The 19358-nt window shown below is 47.9% G+C and overlaps 1 protein-coding gene across 1 annotated transcript in view; it reads right to left on the bottom strand.

Annotated features, from left to right (window-relative positions):
* The window catches only part of LOC126094741 (cholinesterase 1-like), a 127220-nt gene that overhangs the window by 59143 nt on the left and 48719 nt on the right, over positions 1 to 19358 (bottom strand). Inside the window, exon 5 of the mRNA XM_049909289.1 lies at positions 799 to 1019. Within this exon, the coding sequence (XP_049765246.1) occupies positions 799 to 1019 (221 nt within the window). The remainder of the gene's footprint in view (positions 1 to 798; positions 1020 to 19358) is intronic.

Raw genomic sequence — 19358 nt, 5'->3', positions numbered from 1 at the left:
ACCCACACTGATTTTCATCCAATTGGTCCTCAACTAATACTCGCACTTTCCTTTCAAAAATACCTGAGAAGATTTTACCCACAACGCTGATTAAAGAGATACCTCTGTAGTTGTTACAATCTTTTCTGTTTCCATGTTTAAAGATTGGTGTGATCACTGCTTTTGTCCAGTCTGATGGAATTTGTCCCGACTCCCAGGCCATTTCAATTATCCTGTGTAGCCATTTAAGACCTGACATTCCACTGTATTTGATGAGTTCCGACTTAATTTCATCCACCCCAGCCGCTTTATTGCACTGCAATCTATTGACCATTTTTTCCACTTCCTCAAATGTGATCCTATTTCCATCATCATTCCTATCCCATTCTACCTCGAAATCTGAAACATTACTGATCGCATTTTCACCTACATTGAGCAACTCTTCAAAATATTCCCTCCATCTTCCCAAGGCATCCACAGGATTCACCAGCAGTTTTCCTGACCTGTCCAAAATACTTGTCATTTCCTTCTTACCTCCCTTTCGAAGACTGCTAATTACACTCCAGAATGGTTTTCCAGCAGCTTGACCCATAGTCTCCAACCTGTTTCCAAAGTCTTCCCACGATTTCTTCTTGGATGCTGCAATTATCTGTTTGGCTTTGTTTCTTTCTTCAACATAACTTTCTCTGTCTACCTGGGTTCTGGTGTGTAGCCATTTTTGATACGCCTTCTTTTTCCTTTTACAGGCTGCCTTGACTGTATCATTCCACCAAGCTGTTTGTAGTACACACATCACACAATATTAACAGGTTCGCTTACGAAATCTGAGAGTGCAATTAGGTCGGGGCCGTTGAGGATGGAGTAATCTGCGGCACGAAGGAGAGCGGCCAGTCGCGCGTCGTCTTCGTCAGTGTGGTTGCCGCCCTGCGCCTGGAAGCCGAGCGCCTCCCCCATCCGGTACGCCCTCTCGCGGGGTTTGTCCGTCACTGCCCAGGGGGCCGTTGCCACTCCACTCTCCATGATCACTGCGCTGAAGAGACCTGCAGTGAAATTTCACCCTTATCATTAAAAAGAGCACAGTGACAGAAGCATGGATGAAATTATACCATACTTTAGCGTTTGTACTGCGAAGAGCATTCGTAAGAAAAGTGACTCTGTGTCAACGGATAATTCATATACATACAGGGCGTTCAAATTAATACAGGAGGTAGAGAACATGAAAAAAAAAATACATTTCGATAAGGAACATATGGTCTCTGAAGTCAGCTTATAATGTTAGGGAACGTTTTCTTAGTAGTTCTGACGTGCAAGCTGTTTTATAATTTACATACAGAACACCGCTGCGACTGTTAGAATTCTTTATTGGAAAACACGACCGGTTTCGCAAATTAAATTTGCATCCTCAGGTGCTTCGCTGTATACAAAGGAATAAAAGAACTTCTCAGAAATCTAGCCATGCCAAGGAACGGACAAATAAATGCGATAAGGTCTCTGTTTGCTCACAGTCAAAAGACTAAAGGTTCTATTTAAACTGGATAAGCGTTGCAGTTGCCGGCGCAGACGGCCGCTGTGGCCGAGCGGCTCTAGGTGCTTCAGTCTGGAACCGCGCTGCCGCTACGGTCGCAGGCTCGAATCCTGCCCCGGGCATGGATGCGTCTGACGCCCTTAGGTTAGTTAAGCTTAAGCAGCTCTAAGTGTAGGGGACTGATGACATCAGATGCTAAGTCCCATAGTGCTTAGAGCCATTTGAACCATTTTTGTTGCCGGCGCCTACCAGCCGCTATTTGAACCGAGACCTGCGGGGAAAGCCGCTCATGCGCAGTGCCGCCGACATTAAGAAACTAGATACCTTGACTCAAATGTTGGGGGCTGGCTGCACAGTTTAAATTACCAAACTATAATAATCAGAAATACACTCTGTTTATGAGTCGCATACGTCAGAACTACTGTTATAAGAACTTTCAAAGGGCTTTATAACACTATCTAGGGTCCTATATGCCAGCACTATCCAATGAAGTGTCTTCATAATTAATAAAATTGTTTTCACAAAGATTGTAAAGACACTGCATTGTATGGTACAACACACTCGATATTTTTCCCTTACAAAAATTTCGTGTGACACCACGGCCTGGTGCAAGTCCATCGATTGGAAACCACGGCTCGCATCTCCTTAAAACGAAAGATAATTCGTCGAAATACTAGCCAGGCAGAACGTTGCTCAATTTCGTTGATCGGGCGCGAACCGGTGTTACAAGCGTGGAAAAGCCGTAGCCCATTCTTTCGTTGCCTCACGCAGACTACACCTACAGTGGAAATCTATGCATGTGGCAACTGATCATACCTACAAACCACCCTAACTTTTATTCCTTTAGGAAGCTAGTAGCATCTTGAAGATCTGAGGAGATATATCGTGTATGTGCGTGGACAGCTCTATTGAAATAACACTGCTGTCGAAAAATAAGGATGCTGATTAGAGATGTAGTGTTGTAAGCATAACATACACTATGTGAACAAAAGTATCCGGATACACGATAAACATACGTTTTTCGTATTAGGTACATTGTGTTGCCACCTACTGCCAGGTACTCCATATCAGCGACCTCAGTAGTCATTAGACATCGTGAAAGAGAGCAGAGTGGGGAATTCCGCGGAACTCACGGACTTCGAACGTGGTCAGGTGATTGGGTGTCACTTGTGTCATACGTTTGTACGCGAGATTTACACACTCCTAAAAATCCCTAGGTCCACTGTTTCCGGTGTGATAGTGAAGTGGAAACGTGAAGGGACACGTACAGCACAAAAGCGTATAGGACGACATCGTCTGTTGACAGACAGAGACCGCCGACAGTTGAAGAGGATCGTAATGTGTAATAGGCAGATATCTATCCAGAACATCAGACAGGGATTCCAAACTGCATCAGGATCCACTGCAAGTACTATGACAGTTAGGCGGCAGGTGAGAAAACTTGGATTTCACGGTGGAGCGGCTGTTCATAAGCCACACATCACGCCGGTAAATGCCAAACGACGCCTCGCTTAGTGTAAGGAGCCTAAACATTGGACGATTGAACAGTGAAAAAACGTTGTGTGGAGTGACGAATCACTGTACACAATGTGGCGATCCGATGGCAAGATGTGGGTATGGCGAATGCCCGGTGAACATCATCTGCCAGCGTATATAGTGCCAACAGAAAAATTCGGTGGCGGCGGCGGTGGTGTTATGGTGTGTTCGTGTTTTCCATGGAGGGGGCTTGCACCCTTGTTGTTTTGGTTGGCACTATCACAGCACAGGCCTACATTGATGTTTTAAGCCCCTTCCTGCTTCCCACTGTTGAAGAGCAATTCGAGGATGGCGATTGGATCTTTCAACTCGATCGAACACCTGTTCATAATGCACGGCCTTTGGCGGAGAGGTTACACGTCATCCCTGTAATGGACTGGCCTGCACAGAGTTCTGACCTGAATCCTATAGAAAACCTTTGGGATCCTTTGGAACGCCGACTTCGTGCCAGGCCTCACCGACCGGTATTGATACCTCTCCTCAGTGCACCACTCCGTGAAGATTGGGCTGCTATTCCCCAAGAAACCTTCCAGCACCTGACTGAACGTATGCCTGCGAGAGTGGAAGATCTCATCAAGGCTAAGGGTGGGCCAACACCATATTGAATTGCAGCATTACCGATGGGAGGTACCACGAACTTGTAAGTCATTTTCAGCCAGGTGTCCGGATACTTTTGATCACATACTGTAGCATCACTGATACACGGGTCGTATTATTACTCCAGCTAGAACACGCAGACGCCGTGTCTGTTTAGAGAGAACCGTAGTTCGGACGGTGTATGTGCAGAACGCGTGTGTAACGAAGTGAATCTAAAACCTTCTTAATCTGGATTTATGTAACTGGTAAAATCTATGGGTGTAATTGCTGTTAATCAATAATACAATATTTACCTTGTGAGTGAAGGGCAAACTTTAGTGCCAATAACGTGTTCTGATGCTAACAATCAACCTCGTGGCGAGAGATAACGTGACATTCAGTAATTTACATTAGTAATGAAACTTCCTAATAGATTAAAACTGTTTGCCGGACTGGGATTCGAACCCAGGGCGTTTGTCTCTCGCGGGCAAGTACTTTATGACCTTTTTTTCCTTTTTGTTAATTGGTAGGAACCTTCCTAGCACCCAAAGGGAGGGTTGGGAGTAGCAACCCGAGGTCTAGCCTGTTCCCATCGTCCAGGAACCAAAGAAAGCGCAGGAAACGTGGAGTAGAGGTATATTGAACGTCAATAGTTGACTTATTTATTTCCCTTTTTCTTCAATTAACATTAATACCACTGAGAATACGAGAAAACCTACGTCGCGATGAGGAGGGCGCAGCAAGACGTCAGGCTCACTGAGACGTAGTTTTTACGAGAACATTCCGATGATCATAGAATATATCGGTTCTAAGCATGAAAGAGGAACACCCCAGCTCTCGGGTGTGTTAAGTAAGACACTGCAAAGGAAACGAGAAAAATCGTATGTATTTTGGATTGCGGACAACTGAACAATGGCGTTCATTGAGGAACTGTCAAGAATCAAGGCTACTTTTCTTGCCCTCAGCAAACAAGTAGTGCGCGGCGTGTCCACAGATCCACTTCACGGAGTTCGTTTCTGCCTGAAGTGGCCCTGCAAGTGGCGGAAGTAAAAGAAGGGCAGTGGGACGTCCGAAAGCGGTGCAGGTGCTGAGAGAGGGAGTAGTGCAAGGGCCTCCAGAAACAGGATGGCAAGGTACGTAGCACAATGGCGCCACAATGCCATGTGAGAGGCAGTGAAAAGGGCTATCGCTCCGTCAGGCACATGATATACCCCTAAACCACCTCTACGCCGCAGGGGGGAGGGGGATACCTTATCTTGAACAGAAGGCCGTGACAAGCAAATGAACGCAAAACCGCTAGCATGCAGTGGGCCATGGACGGCGGAGTAGGAAATGTCTGTACCGTGGAGGATACGTGACGCCAAATATACATTTACACACTGTGTCCATTGAGTGCTCGTAAACGATGAGCTAAGAGCCCAGCTAGTAGTTGGGAAAGTAGCCGCCGGCGGTTTAGGGCAATCGTGCGTCGTCGATCACTTGCGAAATCGAGTGCAAAGCATCGGATAGTATCAGCTACACGCAAAGGAGCATCGCTGTCGGTAGGAGCCCTGTATTTATTGCCATGACGCTCGATTTGTGAACGTTAAGGCAGCTACCAGAAGCCTCGCCGTAGGTGGTAACCCCTACCAGTGACTCCCTGACCTCAGCACCGTTACGAAGAACGATGACGAGAACGTCTGCATAAGCAGTGCAGCTTAATACGTGGCCACCGGAGAGACATCCCAGAGAGCCGTTGACGGAGGCCTCAGAGCAACGGTTCCATGGCAAAAGCACGCAACAGTGCAGAGGGTGGGCAACCTTGAATTACTGATCGACGGATCGAGATGAGAAGGGTGTGACGACCCTTTACGACGTCGACGGTAGTATCAGGGTATCCCATATTCGCTTCCAGGTAGTTGTGATCGAGCCGATCGAACGCCTAGCTGAAGTTAAGAAAAAAATGGCTCTGAGCACTATGAGACTTAACTTCTGAGGTCATCAGTCCCCTAGAACTTAGAACTACTTAAACCTAACTAACCTAAGGACATCACACACATCCATGCCCGAGGCAGGACTCGAACCTGCGACCGTAGCGGTCTCGCGGTTCCACACTGTAGCGCCTAGAACCGCTCGGCCACTCCGGCTGGCTGAAGTTAAGAGCTACCAAAGACCAGACATACGACGAGTGTGAGCAAGAACAATTATGTGCCGGTAGTGACAGAGGACAATGCGGATGTTATTGGCATCTCCCAATGAAATTTTATCGGGGAAAACCACGAACCGAGCTGTCTGCTTAAACATCACAGCCAATAGCCAGGTAAAGATCTTTGTGTCGCTGTTGAGTAACCTCAAGGGACGGTAATCGCATATCCATGAGGCACCCCGAGCGCTGTGGATGGAAAAAAGGGAACCGTCGAGGAAACCGTCTGGAATCGGCAGGAAAGGTGACATAAGGCACTGACAAATTTCCGTAAACACTGGCACCAGAAAGGGACGAAATGTCCGTTAAAACTCCAGTGGGAGGCCTTCAGGGCCAAGCGACCTGTTCATAGAAACCGTCTGGATAGCATCATGGACTTTGTCCTCTGTGAAGTTAACAAGCAGGTTCATCGTCGCATCCACGGGAACCGAGTCAAAGGAGAGGTTGGAGACCATCGTAATATTGTCCGGGTGGTGGCGTTGTTCAGAATACAGCATAACATAATGTGTATGGAGGACAGACCCTATATCCCACTGGGTATCAAAACGCCGCCAATCATTGGTCGTAAGATCGTGGCGTCATTCCGCTATGACAAGATACGTAGATGGACGGTCGTGCACTAAACTGTCGTGTGTCTGCGCCCCGACCACAGCTCCTTCAAGGTGGCGGCGAGAGAGGGATGTGAGCTGTGCCTTGGCACGATGCACCATCGGTTGGCGCTCTGGCGAATACGGCATCACGGTACATTCCCGGAAAACGGTGAAATAGAATTCTTGAGCTCGTCACCGCGACGCCGCAACCTCCCTTCCGTAACCAATCAAGACCTTGTCAAGGGCAGGTTTTGCACAGAGCACCCACCAGGACAGCACAGACAGATAGGCATCACGGCGTCGACGACAAGCTGCCCCCGTGGTCTCGATGAACTGCCAGCAGTCGGGTGAAGGAAGGTGGATCGTGTTCAGTTTCCATGGCCCACGGCCGCGCTACACTCTTTGGCGGCAGAGATTGAGGGCGCAGATATATGCGTCATGGTCAATAACGCAACGGGTCAGACTTCAGCATCCTGCGCCCCACTGACAATATGGCGGGAGATGTACGACGATCGAGGCAGCTGGAAGAATGGCTAGTGAAATGTGTAAACCCCGGACGATCGCCATGAACGTGCTACCAATCCACTAGAATGAGGTGCTGGAAAACTGTCGCTGGCGCCGCGCACGAAGAGCGACGTGGTAGTTGATCTTTTGGTGCCTGGGTGCAGTTGAAATCGCCTCCCGTGATCAATGCGTCCTGTCGACACAGGAAAACAGACGTGATTGTCTCTTAGAAGAAGGTGGAACGTTCATCGCGGTGACCCGATGGCGCATAGACATTGGCAATCTTGACGCCACTAATCGTTAGAGCCATACCTCTGACATCAGGGAAATATGCAAGTGCATCAGTGAGGATACCGTCACCACCCCATTACCAATAGGGCAAGCATGAGAGACAAGTGCTCTAAAACCATGAGGAGCACAGAAAACTGCTACGTGCACCTCCTGAAGAAGAGCAACGTCAACTACCGCAGCATACAGCATGTCATGGAGTAAAGCCAGTTTGTGGCGTATGCGAATGGTATTGACATTGACCTTGGCTGGGAAGCTGCCACCGCCAGGAAGCCGGCGATTCAAATACGGGAGAAATACGGGGAACTCCCTGTTAGGCCCCCAGTGGAAGGGCGCATTACTGTGACCGGGAGGGAGCCGATTGCACCAAGGGCCGTCCATCGTTCTGTATACCTCCAGAATGTCCATCCTCAGCATCGATACCGCCTGAGCTACCCGAGCACGATTCACGACCCGTCCTCACAACTTTACTTCCGCCAGTACCTCCTCTCCTACATGTGAGAGTGGGTTGAGAGTCGTGCTCGCGCAGCTCAGGCAGTGGAGCACTTGCCCTTTAAAGGCAAAGGTCCTAGGGTTCGAGTCCCAGTCTGGCACACAGACTTAAGCTGCCAGGAAGTTCCGTATCAGCGAACAGTCCGCTACGCAAGGAAAATTCGTTCTGCATACATTAGCAGTAGTAGAAAACTTCGTCTGACATTTTTGGCTATAGCGGCCGAAGAGAATCTTCAGCGGCCTGACCGGAAAGCGTTTCCTTTCACCGTACACGATTGCCTCCTTCCACAAGATGTACCAGAGTTTTCTTTTACTTGTACCTGTTGAGTGTAGTAGACTGTAATGAATGTGTATATAGTGTGGGGTAATGTTTGTGTTGTATGGTGATAAGAGAAGTGAGATACTTGAAACCTGGTGCCGGTACATAGCCTACTCTTTTCGGAAAACACCAGGTGTACCTTCGGGCTTAATGTCCCCATTTGGTGAACAGATCACCATCAACAGTCTTTTCTGAATGCTAAATCTTTTTAAATATACCCCAATCATAAATTCTATACAGGGTGAGTCGCCTAAGACGAAACTCAACTTTTATTTCGTGAACGCTTCCAGATATCGAAATGTTCGGCAAATGACAGTACGCTAAGGGGCATGTACTTTGGTATGTGATAATCGATCGAGATATTTCAGGAAGCATGATTTTTTTAAACAGAGTGATATATTTTTAACGACATCCGAAAACGCTTGAAAAGACAGTGATACAACGCTTGTTAACGTTGAGGTTGAAACTAGTAGCAAAAGAATCCGTGAAATGTACTAACATTGAAAAGCGGTGTGGCCAGAGGTAGATACTGGGGTGTAAACACCTCCAAGCAGAGCTCTCGTGCAACAAGACAGGCCTACGCTACCAAGACGAAACCTTATTTTCCATCCTACATAGATACAGGGTCAGTTACGATTTTCGTGCATGGAACTACAGCATATGTTAGCTTCTGGCGCATCAGATGGAGGTTAGGAAAACTATTTCAAATGTTACCACAACAACTTCGTCAGAGAGATTTCCATTTAAAACGTCCCCATCGCTGTTTACTTGTCAAAGCAGAAACAGAAGCGTCGGTCATCCGCACTTCATAATGATAAACATCCCTAGTCACGGGAAAAAGGAAATTACTCAATAAGTTTCTTGGATTTGAAAACATAATAACACCTGACCTGCATTTCCCTGGAGGCGCCTGAATGCTTCGTAAAGTAAGCCACCTGCTGTCGGATGAATATGTCTATAAATATCGTTCGAAATTTTAATTCCACGAAATACACGTCAAATAAACTAAAGAGTTTATTCAAAATAACTAGCGACATTCACTTACAAAATAAATACTTTTCTTAACGATACGAAGTTTTAGACGTTATTGAAGTATGTGCTCCAACTGTTCGCCATCCATTACAAAGTACATTTGCAACCCCTTTCGAGAGATAGAAGAACAGATGAAAGTACATTGGATGATGTACCTTTGCTTTCTGTCGCGATTCTACGGCGCATATCGACTGGCGTAGCTGGGGCTTCATGCTAGACTGATTCTTTCAGTGCTCCACATAGAAAGAGATCGAGAGGAGTCAAATCAAGAGACCTGGTCAGCCCTTGTACTGCAGCTTTCCGTCCTATGCAATTGTCAGGAAACTTCTCATGAAGTTCTTGCTTCGCAATACGGAAAGACTGAAAGAAAGAATAGGTTTACGTGTCACGGTCGTTGTTGTATCTGAAGAAGTCAGCATGGATTTTCAGCTGTCCTGTAGCGCATGTTTCGTAAAAAAACCTCATTTCCTGTCCAACATAGATACAGGAGAAGTTACGATTTTTTTATATGGAACTACGACAGGATAAGCTAGCTTCTGGCGCATCAGGTGGGGCTTAGGAAAACTATTTCAAATGGGTACGTTTCATGGTTTTTGTGGAAATCATAACAACGTAAACGTTGGTTCGTCGGTAAAGAGTACACGGTGGAAAAGCATCGTGTCTTGTCTCACAAGCGATGCAGAGCAAGCCAACAAAATTCTTTATGACTTCCTAAATCACTTCCTCCGGAGCCTGATGTAGCGACTGATGATGACGATGTGATCTATGTATATGCAAGATGCGAATGTCACTCCTCTGGCTGATACCACATTCTTTGGCAATATGTCTCGTACCACCATCCGCCGTATAAAAGTAGCTTGTCTAACTTCTCATAGGTGTACACGTCTGTATGCAAGGAATAATGAAGCAAAATGGCCTACCGATAAACGACATAGTTACTGTTAGTTCTGCAGTGCAGACAAATAAACAGCCGATAGGCTTGACACAACGACGTACCCTGGCAAGAGCGTGTTTACAACGCAACAGCCGAGTCCGGCCGGCTTACTTTGCAATTTTACAATATTTCTCAGCTTATTTTGCAATAGAACACTAACAAGCATGTACTCGCTTTTTCAAACGCTTTCGGATACCATAAAAAAATGTCATTCTATTTTCAGAAAATCATACTTCCTTCAGCAACTCCATTGATGCAAGAATTAGGACGCTTTGCTACATGCCAAAATTAATGCGCCTTAGATTATTATCATTTGCTGAAACTCTCGTTTTGATACCCGGAACCGTTTACGAGATGAAAGGGGTGTTGCATTTTATGTGACTCACCCTATGAGTAAGATGAGCTTGATAACATTTGTTGCATATAATATTAATGACTATTTTGTCCCGTGGCCATTTTCTAATGCAGTTTCGTCTGTGAAAAGTGTGTGAAAACTAAAAACTATTTAGCCCTACGTGATTACAGTGGCTTATTCCTCACCCCCTACCCCATGCATGTTGAACATCTGCACCCATTTCACCGAGGCAAGTGAGACGTTATGCTGTGCACTAACTTTCAACCTAATTCGACGAATTGGGAATGGATTTGATGAAAGGAAGATCAATAGCGCTTCGTTTGTTACCTGTTATCAATGCAACGAATCCGAAATACATACTATGGAAACTCTTTTAGTTGACAGATTTCTTCCTTACATCTTTGCTGAGAGGCCGTCTTCAGAACCTGAAATTCTACGACGCCATTCTCGCAAGGTGCAGCAAAGGACGATTACAGAAAACAGATTCCCGAAGGTCGCATTTTTGTATAATCTGCTATAGCAGGTATACAAATGACTACGCTCTCAAATAAATGAAGAATTATCATTCATTCAATATTACTTCTATAGCTCCGCAAGACAGGAACTTTGAAGAATTGAAACAGAAACTGACAACTATATATTAGTTATTGACATACTACGACGAGAACATTCTGAAGCCTAACCAATCAGATATTCAGAGTGCGCATTTCACTAAGAAAATCGCGAAACAAAGAAAGACGTTAATTATGTCGGCTTCATCGGCACCCGCAAAATAGCTTCCATCTAATATATCTCCTGGTAAACTTGTTCAGACTTCTGATATTAAGGAAACATACTCCCAAGAAATAAGACAGATGTATACCAGAAACGACCTTCTTCATATAAAATGTAAGCACTGCCGTCAGTGCTTGTAACATTCCTTCACTACAGACGAGTATTCTCTTCCTGTAACGTATACAACATGGGCTTGTGCCATGTCACAAGACCAAGAGTGTGATAGAACGTAGCGTCAGAGCTCATGAATTAACGAGAATTAGGTGACTTTTGTGTGCAGATGCGGTGCCAAATCCCTCCAGCGACCTATCAAGGCCTCATTGCTTTTATGCCACGACGTGATGCCGCTGTTATCCGTACCAAATGTGGACAAACCGGCTATTAGGCACGTGATCATAATGTTCTGGCTGATCAATGTATCTAATTGCCCCTGCATCCGGGTTATTGTTATATTTTTCCGTCTGCTGCTTGTTAAAACGGCCGTGTCATCCGCGAATTACGCAAGTACAATTTGTGGTATTGAGGTTGTTGCCTAGCTATATTCCGACTTTTGTGGCTCTTCGACAATGGAAAATTCTGTCTGGGGGAGAAAGTAACACATGTTCCTGTTTAAAGGTGCGGTATCGAGGCAGGGCCTGATGTCAAAATCCAAGAGCTGAATCATCTCTTTCACGACGCCGGTGGCTCTGTAACTACGCGTTGGCGGGCTGCGTACGTGACCTCAGCTGCAAGAAGACTTGTCTTGTTTGTATAAAACCTGGCCGTGCGTCCAGTCTGGGCAATTTGTAGCACCTCGGCTTCGAATCGGCGTCCGCTTTGTGTTTCCCAGGTACCTACCGTTCGTCTAAGAGGATCGGCAACCCCTCACACAGTTAAGCATCACGGGTTTGCATACGTACAAGGCGTTGCCTCGCCCTGGACTGTGTCGATGACAAGGACGAGAGACGGTAGGACGAGCGCCACCAGGGGTCCTCTGTGGCAGGCACCTATTTCCTTCGCCGTGTCTCGTATGCGGATGTGGATTGCCACGTATTCCTTGACGCCTTGGCTATATAGGAAGGGACAAACCATCAGGTCGATCAACCCTTCCAAGACCCAGGCTATCATCACAGTCGTACCACCCGCTGCTTCCGGCTTCATGATTTTTACCTCACCATTTATGGTCGTCCTATCCACCTCACTCCTACCCCGAAATACTTTGGCCACACCCTCGAGCGTCACCTCACCTGGACTCCCCGTCCTGAAAGTCCTGTCTGGCTGCACATGGGAACAGCATCCTCCCACCATCGCTCACACCTACAAATCCTTGATCCGCCCCATCCTTTGTTATGCCAGTGTCACTTAGATTTCCGCTTCTTCCAGATTTTATAAAGCCCTCCAAATCCTAGAACGCCATGCCCTCCACCTCGCCTTCAGTATCCACCTTCCATCCCCCACGTAGTTCTTCTATGACCTCATCCCCTTCCCACATCTTCTTCACCTCTGCACCCTGCCACCTCGATCTCCCCCACCCCCTGGAGTCTTCTATCCTTCTATCTCAGTCCGTTGCCGCGCCTTTGTTTCCCGCCCTCTCTCCATGCCCTCCACCTCCTTTCCCAAAGCAACTACCAGCACCTACACCTCCTGGATGATGAATTTCGCCGTGATCTCAACCCCTCCTACCCCCCTTCTATATCTCTACCCCCCTCCTGACTTGCCTTCCATCTCCCACCCTACCTGACTCCTGCCTCTTTGTGCGCCCTCCCGACCCCCTCTTTCCTTTTCCTCCCACCCCCTTCAGCCCCTCTCCCACTGCACCTTCCACTGCCAACTTTTTCGCTCCTCTCAGGCCTCCCGTCCCTTGGCAGGTCACTCCCAGCAGTTTTTATTCTGCGTGTGTGCTCCATGACTTACAGTAGTTTTGTAAGTATCTCTAGTTCTGTGTTTTTTTATGCTCTGGCCGACATTTAAGTGGTGTGTGTGACACCAGTGTATTTTAAGTGCCCCACAAATCGCCGACTGTGTTCTTCTAACTTTATGTCGACTTTTTTAACTGTCACCCAATGGACACCCCTGTGTCAGTGTATATTTAACTTCCATTGTCTCCATTTGCTACGTTTTGTAAACCCCTTTTTTCCGCCCCTTTTTATGTATGGTTTCCTGTTTTTATTTTTTTTTATTTTTTTTTTCAATGTCACTCGGCTGAATAGCGGTGGATTTTGCCGCTGTCTGTCCACCCCTGCCCATGTGGGGCAGGGGAATGAACTCACAATAAAGGAAAGAACAGGTCAACAGTTCGCTCCACCGGAGCTCTGGCCAGATTTGTGCAACGAGACCTACAACAGCGATATTCCGAGACGTACCTGTCGGCCAACTACGCTGAACGCTCAACCTCCATTGTAGGGATTATCAGTGGCATAGTATCCACGTCCTACTACGTGGTTCTGTTTTATGCCTGTTAGTGTCTGAGAAGTTATATAATTTTTTATTGAGAAGAGTTTCCCTTTGTAAGTAAATGTCCCTACTGTGATCGTAATAAACCGTTATTCTTGTTGGCTTGTGCCTTATTATTTCGTATCAAGTACCTCCCCGTGGGAGATATAGCAGTGCTGGCATCTGCACGGCCTTCAACTGTCTTCTGCCATCTAGAAAAGACCGCTGTCCGGGCTCCTGCCACCGACGGATGATCAGAGGGGCGAACCGCCGCTCTTGCAGTCACCGAGCTGCTGGCTGCTGGCGGGGCCCAGTCGTGCCACCAGCAGAGTAACATCACCAGGCTACCACGTCTGACGCAGCGCTGCCGATGTATGCCGACCAGGCCAGGCCTTGGCTCTGTTAGGACACCAGTTACTCTCATCCCTGTCACACCGCTTGCCGCCACCGTGGGCAGCGAGTTCGACGCCTGACCTGTAGGCTGGCGTAGATCGACGCCGAGGAGTGCCTCCAGACAAGAGGGCGCATCTGTAACTGCTATACACTGATCAGTCAAAATATTATGACCACTGCCCACTGCGACGATGAATGCCACCTGGTGGCGTTGCGGGCACGTGACTCGGTAAAGAAAGTGTGTAAGTGGAGCAGACACGGACGGGGGATCACCCTAGCGTAGATATGAGCAGCAAATGAAGAAATCCATTGAGATACGCGACTTTGACAAAGGGCAGATTATTATTACGCAGAGCCTGTGAAAGAGTATCTCGAAAACGGCGGAGCTGGCTTGATGTTCATGCGCTACTGTCGTGAGCGCCTACTGAAAGAGATGGGACAGTGAAACTACCACCAGGGGCTAAACGAATGGACATCCACGACCCTTCACAGAACGTGGGATTCGGAGGCTTGTCTACTCTGTAAAGTAGGATCTGTGGCACCTCCACCGAAAGAACGCAATACACAATGTTGCGGAGCACACATTTATCGTACGTTGCGGAATATGAAGCATCGCAGCAGACCACCTCTATGTGTTCACATGTTGATCCGATGACATCATCAATCACGACTACAGAGGAAACTGGACCCTCGCGATTGGACCATCGATCAATAGAAACGTGTCGGCTCTTCGGGTGAATCACATTTTTACTACACTAGGTCGACGATCGTCTCCACAAACGCCGTCATCGAGGTGAAAAGTGCATCACGCCACAGACCCTGGCAGGTGGGAGCAGTATTATGCTATAGGAGACATTCTCTTGCTCTTGCATGGGTCCTGTTGTAATAAAAGAAGACACGCTGACAGCTGCGAACGATCTGTATCCATTCATGCCTGATGTCTTCCCCGACAGCGATGACATTTTTAGAATTCTAATTGTTCGTGTCTTGGAGCCGGAGCCATGTTACAGTAGTTTGAGGAGTATTAAGTGAGCTCATGACAATGTCTCGGCTACCAGATTCCCCTGACGTAATTCCTATGGAACCCATCTGTATCGCTATCGGGCTCCTTAACTGCGTACGCATTTCAGTGGCCCGTTATTTACGCTAATTACATGAACTGTGCTTAGACATCTAATGGCACATACCTCCATAAACCTACCAACAACTTATAGGATCCCTGATACGCAGAATCAGTGATACATTTAGTTCCAAAGACGGAGAAACAAAGCTATTCAGCAGGTGGTCATAATGTTTTGGCTCACCATTGTAGTTGCTCGAGTGATGAAGGATTTACATTCAGGTTTTCCATGTTACAGCTATCTTCTCCTCATGCAGGTCTCCCGCAACCCTTGCCATCCCCTGGAAGTCACGACGTCCATGGCCGGAGAGCTCCCGCCGTCTCGACAGCTAAAAGAAAGGATCCTCCGTCCTTCCCATAGCGGTCATTACACACCCAATCGGCTGCATTTTCTCAGAGATGCTTTGGTCGTCAGCAACGTAAGTGAGTAGCAGCATGTACACTTCATAACCACTCCTGAATCCTTGTATCTGTTGTACCTGGACTTTTCCTCCTCCCTGTGCCCTTTTATCCATTAAGACTGCCAGCCGCTGTGGCCGAGCCGTTCTAGGCCCTTCAGTCTGCAACCGCGCTGCTGCTACGGTCGCAGGTTCGAATCCTGCCTCGGGCATGGATGTGTGTGATGTCCTTAGGTTAGTTAGTTTTAAGCAGGTCTAAGTCTAGGGGACTGATGACCTCAGATGTTAAGTCCCATAGTGCTTAGAGCCATTTGAACCATATTGAAACATTAAGGCTCGTGTGAACTCGATAACGGTTAGTGGAAAGCCTGAGGCTTAAGCTAATGACACCATTTATGTGAACCGATTGTAACCTACTGGCTCATACGGAACCATGCACTGAACCGCAACGTGTGGAATTTTGGGTACGCCGAAGGAAACGGCATTTCTCCAGACAAACAGGGGAAGAGTGTGCTCGTAACAAGGAAGGCCGTGGGTGCCACAAAAGTATAAGTCAGTATGCAATGCAGGCGGTATTTGTTCGAAATAGAGAATTAGGAAAGACCTCAATAATCGCAATTTGCAGCACGGACCACTGCGAGGCGTGCAGTGTCAACGGAAGTGTCTGGAAGGTACTGACAGGGCTCTGAAGCCACGCTGACTACATTTCCATGGCCAGCTGAGCTAGGTATCTCGGTTTAGGAAAGAAGACATGAATAGCCCACTCGATGTCGCGTCCAGATTCAAAAAATGGTTCAAATGGCTCTGAGCACTATGAGACTTAACATCTGAGGTCATCAGTCCCCTAGACTTAGAACTACTTAAACCTAAGGACGTCACACAGATCTATGCCCGAGGCAGGATTCGAACCTGCGACCGTAGAGGTCGCGCGATTCCAGACTGTAGCGCCTAGAACCGCTCTGTCACACCGGCCGGCCGCGTACAGATTCTCAGTTGGTTTAAATTTGGTGAGTTTGGTGGCAAGGAGAGTGCAGTAAACTCGTTTTTTTATCCAACAACGTACGTACACTGCAAGCTGTGCCCAGGAAATTGCATTTAGGGGTGGACATGATCCCCAAGGATAGAGGCATACTTGTATTGATCCACTGTACCTTTCAGAATGACGAGATCACCCAGGGAATACTCTAAAATATTACCCAGACCATAACGCTCACTCCTGTGTTTTCTTTCAGACGTTTCATTTCGTACATGTCAGCGACCATCTGTCCGACGACGTATGAAATTTGATTCATCTCAGTATTTGTCCAGTTGCGTTACTACCCTGCATATTATAGCCTCCGTAACCGATGAAAAGCAGTCAGCATGGGTGCATGGACCAGGCGCATGGTGCAGACGCCTATACACAGCAACATTCGCTGAGAAGACACTGTTGGTAACTGTTGGTAGCTCTTCAGTTCATCTGGGCGGTCAGTTGCTCAACAGTTGCATGTTTATTCGCCTGTACGGGTCTCCGCAGCTGTCGTTCACTCCTGTCATCTACGGCCCGAGGTGCATCACAGTTACTTCGGCGACTGCTTTGGACAGCGCCATTTTGCCGTGCAGGGTATACTTCAACCACAGCAGCACGTCAACATTTTCGGTAATGCTTCCACCTTTGGCCTGCACAGCAATTATTACGTCATTTTGGACATCATATAATCGCTCCGTTTTAGCGCTACAACGACTCCAAAGTTTCACGCGACTCCATGACACGCTTTATACACTCCTGGAAATTGAAATAAGAACACCGTGAATTCATTGTCCCAGGAAGGGGAAACTTTATTGACACATTCCTGGGGTCAGATACATCACATGATCACACTGACAGAACCACAGGCACATAGACACAGGCAACAGAGCATGCACAATGTCGGCACTAGTACAGTGTATATCCACCTTTCGCAGCAATGCAGGCTGCTATTCTCCCATGGAGACGATCGTAGAGATGCTGGATGTAGTCCTGTGGAACGGCTTGCCATGCCATTTCCACCTGGCGCCTCAGTTGGACCAGCGTTCGTGCTGGACGTGCAGACCGCGTGAGACGACGCTTCATCCAGTCCCAAACCTGCTCAATGGGGGAAAGATCCGGAGATCTTGCTGGCCAGGGTAGTTGACTTACATCTTCTAGAGCACGTTGGGTGGCACGGGATACATGCGGACGTGCATTGTCCTGTTGGAACAGCAAGTTCCCTTGCCGGTCTAGGAATGGTAGAACGATGGGTTCGATGACGGTTTGGATGTACCGTGCACTATTCAGTGTCCCCTCGACGATCACCAGTGGTGTACGGCCAGTGTAGGAGATCGCTCCCCACACCATGATGCCGGGTGTTGGCACTGTGTGCCTCGGTCGTATGCAGTCCTGATTGTGGCGCTCACCTGCACAGCGCCAAACACGCATACGACCATCATTGGCACCAAGGCAGAAGCGACTCTCATCGCTGAAGACGACACGTCTCCATTCGTCCCTCCATTCACGCCTGTCGCGACACCACTGGAGGCGGGCTGCACGATGTTGGGGCGTGAGCGGAAGACGGCCTAACGGTGTGCGGGACCGTAACCCCGCTTCATGGAGACGGTTGCGAATGGTCCTCGCCGATACCCCAGGAGCAACAGAGTCCCTAATTTGCTGGGAAGTGGCGGTGCGGTCCCCTACGGCACTGCGTAGGATCCTACCGTCTTGGCGTGCATCCGTGCGTCGCTGCGGTCCGGTCCCAGGTCGACGGGCACGTGCACCTTCCGCCGACCACTGGCGACAACATCGATGTACAGTGGAGACCTCACGCCCCACGTGTTGAGCAATTCGGCGGTACGTCCACCCGGCCTCCCGCATGCCCACTATACGCCCTCGCTCAAAGTCCGTCAACTGCACATACGGTTCACGTCCACGCTGTCGTGGCATGCTACCAGTGTTAAAGACTGCGATGGAGCTCCGTATGCCACGGCAAACCGGCTGACACTGACGGCGGCGGTGCACAAATGCTGCGCAGCTAGCGCCATTCGACGGCCAACACCGCGGTTCCTGGTGTGTCCGCTGTGCCGTGCGTGTGATCATTGCTTGTACAGCCCTCTCGCAGTGTCCGGAGCAAGTATGGTGGGTCTGACACACCGGTGTCAATGTGTTCTTTTTTCCATTTCCAGGAGTGTATACCCTCCACTGCTAGTGCTGCCACCTGGCGTCTGTGAGTACTTATTGCACGTAGATGTCGAACATAGGAGGTGGTCACGTTAATGCGACTGGACAGTGTAAATCTATAAAGAGTGTAACAGAACGGTAGGACAAAACCTCCAGGAAACATTTCTCAGACATGAAGGAATAAAATGTGTTATATGGACATGGGTCCAGAAACGTTGTATTTCCATTTCTACTTTATTCTTGGGAAGCACGCAGAAAAGGAACGCATCTGCGTTACATGAAACGTTTTCTTAGATGAAATATTCAAAACACCCTCTTGATTACGTTTGTTTAGAATGTACAGTAAGTTGAGATTCTTAGGTGCACCGACAGTGTTTGCTGTTCCAATTGAACGAGGATAATGTTGACATGTGACTCACTTCTTTGCTATACTAGCATCGGTCACCTAGCATCAGCTGTTCAGTCTACATCACGGACTTGGTTTCCGGTACAGTGCAGTGGAAGTTCGCTCTAGAGCGGAGCTGACAGACACCTTTTGCTGTAAGGATTAGCAGATTCTAATGGCCATGCCTTTTAATGTTTGTATCGGGAGAGATTTCCAGAATCACAGTGCCCCGACAGGATGTCGTCTGAATCAATTCATCATCGTCTTAGGGAGCATGGGTCATTTAAGCCTACTACTCATGACTGCGGGAGGTGTAGAAGGACGAGGACACGCCAGCTGTGGGACGAACTTCTTCGTGTAATTGTCAACAACCCTAGTGTCAGCGTAAGGCA

The sequence above is a fragment of the Schistocerca cancellata genome, chromosome 8 (genome assembly GCF_023864275.1).
Source record: "Schistocerca cancellata isolate TAMUIC-IGC-003103 chromosome 8, iqSchCanc2.1, whole genome shotgun sequence".
Lineage (NCBI taxonomy): Eukaryota > Metazoa > Arthropoda > Insecta > Orthoptera > Acrididae > Schistocerca > Schistocerca cancellata.
The sequence above is the reverse complement of the archived record's forward strand: the minus strand, read 5'-3'. Positions and strand labels throughout refer to the sequence as shown.